A 10,850-nucleotide genomic window follows, 5' to 3' on the forward strand; every position below is an offset into this window, starting at 1 on the left:
CATGCCTGTAATCCTAGCACTTTGGGAGGCCAAGGCGGACAGATCATTTGAGGTCAGGAGTTTGAGACTAACCTGACCAACATAGTCTACTAAAAATACAAAAAATTAGCTGGGCTTGGTGGCACATGCCTGTAATCACAGCTACTCGGGAGGTTGAATCAGGAGAATCACTTGAGCCCAGCAGATGGAGGTTGAAGTGAGCCAAGATCACACCAACTGCACTCCAGCCTGGTGACAGAGTGAGACTCTGTCTCAAAAAAACAGAAAAACAAAAAAAAAATGCCGGGAGCGTGGCTCACACCTATAATCCCTACACTTTGGGAGGCCGAGGGGGTAGATCATTTGAGGTCAGGAGTTTGAGACCAGGCTGGTCAACATGGTGAAATCTCATCTCTACTAAAAGTACAAAAATTAGCCCGGCATAGGGGTACGTGCCTGTAATCCCAGCTACTCTGGAGGCTGAGGCAAGAGAACTGCTTGAACCTGGGAGGTGGAGGTTGCAGTGAGACAAGATTGTACCACTGCATTCCAGCCTGGATGATGGAATGAGATTCTGTCTCAAAAAAAAAAAAAAAAAAAAAAAAAAAAAATTAGCATGTGGTGCTTCTTTACCATGACATTTTCACAACTTTGCACAGCAAGTTTGTAGCTTTCTTGTAGTCTTTGCCTCTTATGGAAATATTTTCACTACCTTTTCCCAGACACACAGTGGGGTTAAGGGAACTAGACTGTCTTGCTGCAGATAAGTGCAAGCCACATGGCACCAAAATTATTTTTCTTTTGTGGATCCACAAGAGGAAAATTCCCTTGGCGTAGGCCTACCCATGGAACCTCCCGTTTGTTTTCAACTTACAATGGTTTCACCCATGTGATGAACTTAACAGAAAAGAAGGTTTTGCAGCATGACACTGGTACAAAAACAGACACGCAGATCAATGGAACAGAATAGTGAGCCCAGATATAAGGCCGCACACCTACAGCCATCTGATCTTTGACAAAGCTGACAAAAACAATGTGGAAAGGACTCCCTATTCAATAAATGGTGCTGGGATAACTGGCTAGCTACATGCAAAAGACTGAAACTGGACCCCTTCCATACACCATATACAAAAATCAACTTGAGATGGATTAAAGACTTAAATGTAAAACTCAAAACTATAAAAACCCTGGAAGACAGCCTAGGCAGTACCATTCTGGACATAGGAATTGGCAAAGATTTCAAGACAAAGATGCCAAAAGCAATTGCAACAAAAGCAACGACTGACAAATGAAATCTAATTAAACTAAAGAGCTTCTGTGCAACAAAAGGAACTATCAACGGAGTAAACGGACAACCTATACAATGGGAGAAAATATTTGCAAACTATGCATCTGACAAAGGTCTAATATTCAGCATCTATAAGGAACTTAAATTTACAAGAAAAAAAACCATTAAAAAGTGGGCAAAGGATATGAACACTGTTCAAAAGACATATAGGTGACCCACAAGCATATGAAAAAGGCTCAAAATCACTGATCATTAAAGAAATGCAAATCAAAACCACAATAAGGTACTATCTCACACCAATCAGAATGGCTATCTTTAAAAAGTCAAAAAATAACAGATGCTGGTGAGGCCGCAGGAAAAAGGGAAGGCTAATATTCCGTTGGTGGGAATGTATATTAGTTGAACCATTGTGGAAGACAGTGTGGTGATTCTTCAAAGACCTAAAAAACAGAACTACCATTTGACCCAGCAGTCCCATTACTAGGTATGCACCCAAAAGAATACGAGTCTATCATAAGGACACATGCACGTATATGTTCACTGCAGCACTATTCACAATAGCAAAGACATGGAATCAACCTAAATGCTCATCAATGGGAGACTGGATTAAAAAAAAATTGGCATATATATATATATATATATATATATGTATACACACACCACAGAATACTAAGCAGCCATAAAAAAGAATGAGATTATGTCTTTAGCAGGAACATGCATGGAGCTAGAGGCCATTATCCTTAGCAAACTAATGCAGGAACAGAAAACCAAATACTGCATGTTTTCACTTACAAGTGGGAGCTAAATGATGAGAACACACGGACACAAAGAGAGGAACAATAGGCACTACGCCTACTTGAGGGTAGAGGGTGGGAGGAGGGAGAGGAACAGAAAAAATAACTATTGGGTACTAGGCTTAGTACCTGGGTGATGAAATAATCTGTGTAACAGACCCCCTTGACATGAGTTTACCTATAATAAACCTGCACATGTACCCCAAACCTAAAAGTTAAAAAAGTTAGGGCCAGACACGGTGGCTCACGCCTGTGATCCCAGCACTTTGGGAGGCTGAGATGAGTGGATCACTTGAGGTCGGGAGTTCGAGACCACCCTGAACATGGAGAAACCCTGTCTCTACTTAAAAAAAAAAAATACAAAATTAGCTGGGCGTGGTGGCTCACGCCTGTAATCTAAGCTACTTGGGAGGCTGAGGCAGGAGAATCGCTTGAACTCGGGAGGTGGAGGTTGTAGTGAGCTGAGATCACGCCATTGCACTCCAGCCTGGGTAACAAGAGTGAAACTCTGTCTCAAAAAAAAAAAAAAAAAAAAAAGTTGGGTTTTGCTATGAGCCATTTCCAGAGTGCCATTATAATACTTCAGTGCCTCTTATTAGCATTACCATCTGCCTTATCTGTTTTCATATTTTGGAAATACATCATCGTTTTATAAATACCTGCTTCAGTTCACTTGGAGCTTAATAATTAATGGTTCCATAGCAAGGCATCATCTTACAACCACAGAATTTTCCCTAGATCATTAGGCTAGACAATTTCATGATTACACTAATCAAACCTGGAGTAAAGTGGTTAGTAAACGATAAAAGGGGTTATCCAATGGTTAATAAATATAATTTGGGTTGGTTTTGATAGGTTTTCTTTTAACTACTGAGTAAGAAACTACTAATGTAAAATATTAGGTTGCATGTTGGAATGTATACAGCTATGTCTCCAAGTTTAATACTCAAAGAATCAAATTCTAGATTGTATCTATCTGTAAACCTATTTCTATAGCCAGTTGTTTTGTGTCTATTGCCAAGAAACAGGATTCTCTGCCTTGTGCAAATACTCTTTTATGTTTACTTCTTCTTGATTTTTAAAAATGTGATTGTGTCCTAACCTGTCCCAGGATGCTATTGCTGTAATATTGAATGTGTGTGAAAAGGGTGTATTTGTAGTTCCAGGTACAGTACCAATATGGCCTTGACTATGAATTTCAGCTATTTAAAAATTAAGTTAGAGGATTTTGGCAGAAGTAGTTATGTGTGTGATTGCTCCAATAGACTGGTTGGCATGTGATGCTGAGGTCTTGTCCTTTTAGCTGTCCCACAGGATAGATGTAAGCAATGTCACATTCATCATACTACGGGTGAAGGTTCATCGCTCCAACATGATGGTGGCAAATTTCAACAAGATAGCTCCCAGGGTGTTAAGTGAACAGTTCTTCAGCAAAAATGAGGTAGGAAGAAAAAATAGAATAACTGAATAATATAATATCACATTCCATTGGCACTCTTCCTACGGGAAGAATTTTGTTATCTACCTTCTGAGTGGAATGTTACAGAAGATATTTTAAAATATTGAAACAAGCCTATGATTTTTATAATGTTGTTTTAAAATTATACATCTAATATTCTTCAAAATTAAAGAAATAAAAATGATGGCCGGTAAAAAAATAAAATATATAAAAGAAAGTCAATCTCTCTACAAATCATCTTATCCTTTAAAGGTATGCGACCATACTGGACTTAGGAGACTAGACCCCTGACAATTTCATAGAGCCAAGGCTATTCCTCACCTTTATACCCTAGCCTTTATTACATGACTTCTGGCTGGTTAGTATAGACAAGAAATAAAAATTTCCTATCGTTTTGAGATCCCATTGGAATCTTTTAATTAGTTGAGCCTAATCCTACTTGATTTAACCATGATTGAAATAGTTTTGAAGATGTCTAATTCTTTTAATCTCTTTATAGTATTCAAATGAGAGTAAGACATATATTTTGCTCATCTTTTCACAGTAGACTGCTTTGCATCTAACAGACAATGTCTGCTCAACATAATCTTGATAAATGTTCAGTAGGTCTTTGCTCATAGCTCAAAGCACCTAGTATTTCATTTATATTTTCACTTGCAAACAATCAAAAATCCGAAATATTTTCAATGTAATTTCTCCAAAACAGTTAGATTTATTAAGTAGATTCTCTTTTTTTTGGAGACGGAGTCCTGCTCTGTTGCCCAGGCTGCAGTGCAGTGGTGCCATCTCGTCTCACTGCAAACTTTGCTTCCCCAGTTCAAACGATTCTCCTGCTTCAGACTCCCGAGTAGCTGGGACTACAGGTGCTAACCACTATGCCCAGCTAATTTTTTTTGTACTTTTAGTAGAAATGAGGTTTTACCATGTTGGCCAGGCTGGTCTTGAACTCCTGACCTCATAATCTGCCCATCTTGGCCTCCCAAAGTGCTGGATTACAGGCATCAGCCACTGTGCCCGGTCAAGTAGACCCTCCTATGACTCTTATCAAGTAAGTGAATTAAAAGAAAAAAATTCTTACTGGAAAACCATTCACAGATGGGACCTTACATAATCACAATATTTTGTAAAGACTGATAAGTGGAAACTCCTCAAGAGCACTCTCTAGACATGCAAGGACAGGTTATTTCTATTCATCATCAAATTATTCAGATATCTACACAAATCATTCCTTCAAATACAGCAACTGCAGAATTTTAATAAATTCTGGGGCTAAAATTATATTTACCTTCTGGGAAGCGAGATGTTCTAGAAATGTTTGTAATATTTCTCACACTATCACTTAAATCCTACATCATTTTCAGAAGCTGATTTTCACCCTATACTATACCTTACATATTAAAAGAGTAAGTTTAAAGGAAACTTTTGGAAAACAGTTTAATGTTAACCAGATATGTTAAAATCTCATAATTTGGATTATTATCTTCCTTTGTCAAAAACAGCAGTATCAGCTGGGTGTGGTGGCTCACACCTGTAATCCCAGCACTTGGGAAGGCCGAGGCTAATGGATCACCAGAGGTCAGGAGTTCGAGACCAACCTGACCAACATGGCAAAACCCCAAATCTTCTAAAAATACAAAAAAATTAGCCAGGTATGATGACGCATGCCTGTAATCTCAACTACTTGGGAGGCTGAGGCAGGAGAATCGCTTGAACCTGGGAGGTGGAGGATGCAGTGAGCCGAGATTGCGCCATTGCACTCCAGCCTAGGTGACAAGAGCGAAACTCTGTCTCAAAAAAAGAAAAAAAAACAAAAACAAAAAACCAAGCAGTATCTTAAAAGTAGCATCATATAAATCCCTTATCTAGGACTTGTCTATCCCTTAAAATATTGATCACAGTTTCAAGCAACAGTCAACTATTTCAATTCTACAAAATGCTAGAATCCAAACACAGAGAACAGAGCACAACAAACCTTAACAATTCATTAGCTGTGTGATTTGAGGCAAGTTACTTAACCTCTTTGATTTCTTGATCTTCAAAATGGAGACAGAAGTACAATCTATTCCTATGGCTATTGTGAGGATTAAATGAATAAATTTATGTAAAGCCCTCAGGAAAGTATACGACACATAGGGAGTATTATATGAGTGTTTGCTTATATCATTATAATCATTGCTATTATTAATTGAAGGCTCAATGTTCCAAAGGCAAAACAAGTCAAAAAATCCCTTCATTTTGTAGATTAAAATAATTTATATAATATTAAAAGTTGATTAAAGAGCATTTGCTTTAATATTACAAAAGGTTACACAAGCTAAATGAAATACTTTTTTCTGGAGTCATCTAACAAAGACTGTGCTCAAAACTCTCTTGATCTCATAACCTAGTAGTTCTGTAATTTGACAAACACAGGACTTGGTGGCAGATATGAAATTTAAGCCCTGCTATATTCATTTTAAATTCCAATTTATTGCTCATGCTTCTGACTTCATCACGGAAAATGTCTATTTGTGGATTAGGTTCAAAATTCACCAAATACATATAAAAAAATCTTCAGAATATACTTGATTAACAAATAAGCCATAAAACCAAATTTGAAACCTGTCATGAATTAAAAAATAAAAATAGGAAGTACCTGAGATTCATGTGGAATGAAGGAAATATTTATTTCTTTACATCTTCTTATTGACTTGGAGCAAGAAGCCTTAATTTTGTTAAAGAGATTATCAGGGCAAACTGAGGGGAAAAAAAAACCAAAGTATATAGTTACATCTAGATCTTTATTCCTTTTAAATAAATCATTCCAACGTCCAAGAATAGTTATACATAATTACTGGCTTTCAGAGAGTTATTTATTATGAGGACATAAATAATATATAAATGTTGTTATTTGCTTTACAAAAGATATATTCCAGTCAAAAGGACTATAACAGAAATTCCATTTTTCCCATTCGCATCCACCATAACCTCAGATGTATTTTCTTAAAAATCTGCTAACAGAGAAAACTGAAATTGTTAGGAAGAAAAATCATGTCCAAACTTATGACTTAAAAAACAGCAGCACTTTCAGGACATCTTAGAAATTTATACCACTTTTCCAAATTGCTACTAAGTGATCCATACTACAACCATACAACACAAATCGTTAATTTTTCCTTCAATTAAAGGCAGCTTTCTAACATTAGAGAATTCTAAGACACTATAATACTAAGTTCTGGAACTCAGAGCCAGTGTTTTTCCCCTTTCATCAAAGAGTTTATCATTCCATTAGATCTAGGTTGGAATACCAACCACTGGCTCCTAGTATCTTTTAACATGATATTCTTTAGCCTTAAGATTCCTTAGGTTAAAAGAGGGTTCACATTCATTAAATTTCATCAATTCCATAAACATGATGCTCTGTATAAGGTTACATAACAAATACTTATGGTGTGACATTTTTAAAATCCAAACTATTAGGTATGAGATAAAAATTCATAGGAAAAATGATATACTACTTAAAGTGAGGACCTCTAATAGCAGAGACCAAGACTTAACTTAGGCCGGGCGCGGTGGCTCAAGCCTGTAATCCCAGCACTTTGGGAGGCTGAGACGGACGGATCACGAGGTCAGGAGATCGAGACCATCCTGGCTAACATGGTGAAACCCCGTCTCTACTAAAAAATACAAAAAACTAGCCGGGCGAGGTGGCGGGCACCTGTAGTCCCAGCTACTTGGGAGGCTGAGGCAGGAGAATGGCATAAACCCGGGAGGCGGAGCTTGCAGTGAGCTGAGATCCGGCCACTGCACTCCAGCCTGGGCGACAGAGCGAGACTCCGTCTCAAAAAAAAAAAAAAGACTTAACTCAGATAAATATTTTATTTTGAAGTATATTATATAACATATAACATAAGACAGAATTGTATGTGTCTTTGGACTTCTCTGTGATTCTTTAGCTACCAGTTTTCTATGTGATCACATGGCAGAGTAAGATAAATGTCACAGATTTTCTCCCTTCATATCTGCCAAACAGATGTCTGTTTTCTTCAGTGCCCTCTCAAAAGGTCTTTGTTTTTTACAAGAGAATCAAATCCCTAACTGAAACAGTGATTAAAAATATTTCTTCCTGTCACCATCACAGGATTTGAGGGCTAGCCCTCTCCACCCATCCCTCTCATCCCCAGCAAAATGATTGTCTTTTGAAAGCAGTTGGGAACAGTTTCTTTTAATTTTCAATCACCTTAGTATGAATTAGGATAGATATAATCTTGTATTTTTAGATTCTTTCTAGCCTAATTAGAATAAATGATAAATAGAAAATCACCAGGACTGAAACAATATTATAAAAGTAGATACTTTAATGACATTTTGGGCTGGATGATTTTAAAAGTCAACAGTTTAAAACTAATGGGATTTTAAACAATGAAGCAATAACTTTTTAAAAGACTTACAGTCAGTGAAGTAAATATATGCTGCTTTATACTTGTTCTCCGATTTACTTGCAAAATCATGTAAGAAACAATCTACAGACTTAAAAAAGGTTAGATGTTAATACACATTTTATTAAATATTAATTTAAATATGTTACCTTTTGAAATGACTAAGATTATTTTATTTCAGTGATAAAATAAAACCTTACTGGCTAAAAGTTTAATTTATAAACTGATTTTTTAAGATGCTATATTCTCCAGCCAGTGATAGCTAATAAGGTAGTAAGGTAATATTAACCAGTTTTGGTTTTGGAAAAAAAAAAAGAGTAAGGTAATGAGTAAGGTAATATATATGAACAGGATGCTCTTATTGGCAATGAAGAGGTCTAGGAAAACTGAAACAACATATTAGACAAGACTATTGGAAGATAACAGATTAAGGAACTAGAAACCAACATACTGTAAGTATCAACTACATGGATAACGAAACCACTAAGACTTATGACTGGAGAAGTGCTGAAGTGAGAGACAGTGAGTGAGGAGCTTAAACTATCAAGTGATTAGAAAGACCCAAAGCTTGGTAGGTGACTGTAAGAATGAGGAATATACAATTTTGTATCTTGCTTTTGTCACTTAACATTCAAAATGAACATTTATCTAGGTCACTAACAATCCCTAGAAAAATTATTTTTAATGGCCACATGGGTTTTCATTTATTTATCATTTTATTCATATATTTCATTCAGATATCATCATATGGCCTATTATTTATTAATGCTAAAATTTAATTAGATTTATTTACTGCTAGAAACTTAGCTAGACCATTTATTTATTTCCTAACAATAAACTCTAAAATATAAAACATTTTTTAAGGTTCTTGATAAAAAATTACAAACTATTTTCCAAAAAGGCTGTATCAATCTATACTCCCACTAGCAGTATATGGCAGTTTCTGCTCCATTATCCACTGATAACCAGAATAGTCAGAATGCACACACACATACACACCCATATATATATTTTAAATCCCTCTGTTAATTTGCTAGATGAAAAATGGAGCTTTTAAGTTGCATTTTTTTTCCAATCATGAATTTTTCTCTCATAGAATTATATTACAGATAAGATATAAAATGTCATTAAAACCCACTAGCAGCCAACATGTAGAGACTAAAAGTGAGTATCAGTTTTGTTTTTTTTTAAATGTCTGCTAGAGTTTTTTAGAAGTGAAATGAAACAGAGATTGCCAAATTAACATTCTACATGGGAATAAGTGAGAGATCAGGTTTTGAAAAATGCATTCTCAGATATTGTACAGAATAAAGAAATCTGATAATTTGGCTCTAAAAGATTGGCATCAAGTATGAGTTAGGTCATAGAGTCAGATTATAAACTAAAGACTTTCCTTTCACATAAAATATATATATACACACACATATATATCCATCTTCATATATACATACAAATATGCTATGGGAAAGTCACTGAGATAAAGAAGTAATCCAAGACTATAGATTATTTCTTTTACCTACATTACCATCCCCCCAAAAGGTAGAGTTCGATAGGAACTGCATGAAAAACAAAACATGCAAAGAAATGTTATTTTATACAACTTAATTCTGCTTTCACTTATGGGGAAAAAAGGAATTCTTTTACTTATACATTCTCATTGGGAAGAATGCAAATAATCTTCTAACACAGAAAAAACTTTCCTAAGCAAACTAGTTTATGGCAATATTTTTCTACTAAAGGGTACTTCATTATTTTGAATTTTCTATTAGTAAACCATAACAATGGTGAAATATTGATGAACCTACTTTTTAAGGCCTCAAAATACTCACCTTTGATGTCGGAGTGATGAAATAAAGAGCTTTCATTTGTCTGACAGGTTCACGATTCTTATAAATATTCTCTACAACTAACAAGAAAAAAGGTCATTTTATATAACCAAATATTTATACACTTAAAATATTTTTTAAATAAACTTTATTGTATTTTCCATTTATAATAATATGAAAATACATTTACAAATAATATGAAAACAAAAATATTTACTGGGTTTAACATTTTCTTTGTCTTCATTGGATACATTTTAAAATCCTGAAAAATGAAAATTCTTCATTTTCTTACATAAACAATGTAAGAAAGTATTCATTTCTTAAATGAATAATTCATTTTCTTACATGAATTATTCATTAAAATTCATAATAACCTCGCAAGTATTTTACAAATGAGAAAACTGAGGCTTAAAGAAGTAACTTATCCAATCACACAGTTAGGAAGTGGAACAGGCAGGCTTCTAACCCAGATTTGACTCCAGAGCCCAAGTTTTCACCTGCCACAGTGCTGTTTAAATAAATTGCCAATTAACTCCTATTCTTTTAAAACCACATGTAAATATTCATAAAGTACATTTTCAGCAACAGAACGTCGCTAGAATTTAGTCAATTATATTTTTAATTATGGAAATTAAGCTGTTTATAAGATTACCTAAAGTGAATATAAAGTTAATAAACTTTGTCAAATTATTTAAAGCTACATATATATTTCTTAAAACTAATTTAAAGTATCCTTCAACAAATCCAGAGAACCATCTTTCAAGATTCATGTTGACAAAGGGCCTAAAAAGAATTAACATTAATGTGACTGGCAAGAGAGGTTACTGTTGGACTTACCTTTTAAATTTGGTGATTTCCTTTTCTCATTCCTGAATGTATATTAGTAATGTATAGGTTTATCATAACTACTACTAGACAATCAAATAATATTTCCAAGAAAAAATTTAATCTTTTTCTCTTCATTCTCAACTATTATAATTTTACTTGAAAAAATTAAGGTTTAATCTGTGCTCATTTATTTCAATTGTTCAATGCTCAGAACGGAGTGTCTTACAGTCATGCTATACATACTATTTTGTTTGGTGA

At 34.9% G+C, this 10,850-nt stretch overlaps 1 protein-coding gene across 1 annotated transcript in view; it reads right to left on the minus strand.

Moving 5' to 3' along the window:
- Window positions 1–9,845, minus strand: part of STXBP3 (syntaxin binding protein 3) — a 48,120-nt gene extending 38,275 nt beyond the window's left edge. Inside the window, exons 1-3 of the mRNA XM_017857469.1 lie at window positions 9,768–9,845; window positions 7,951–8,029; window positions 6,156–6,256 (exon numbers count right to left, since the gene is read on the minus strand). Coding sequence (XP_017712958.1) covers window positions 6,156–6,256; window positions 7,951–8,029; window positions 9,768–9,803 — 216 coding nt within the window. The 5' untranslated portion in view covers window positions 9,804–9,845. The remainder of the gene's footprint in view (window positions 1–6,155; window positions 6,257–7,950; window positions 8,030–9,767) is intronic.
- Window positions 9,846–10,850: the final 1,005 nt, after the last annotated feature.

The sequence above is a fragment of the Rhinopithecus bieti genome, unplaced genomic scaffold (genome assembly GCF_001698545.2).
Source record: "Rhinopithecus bieti isolate Rb0 unplaced genomic scaffold, ASM169854v2 scaffold_46482, whole genome shotgun sequence".
In the NCBI taxonomy this organism is placed as follows: domain Eukaryota; kingdom Metazoa; phylum Chordata; class Mammalia; order Primates; family Cercopithecidae; genus Rhinopithecus; species Rhinopithecus bieti.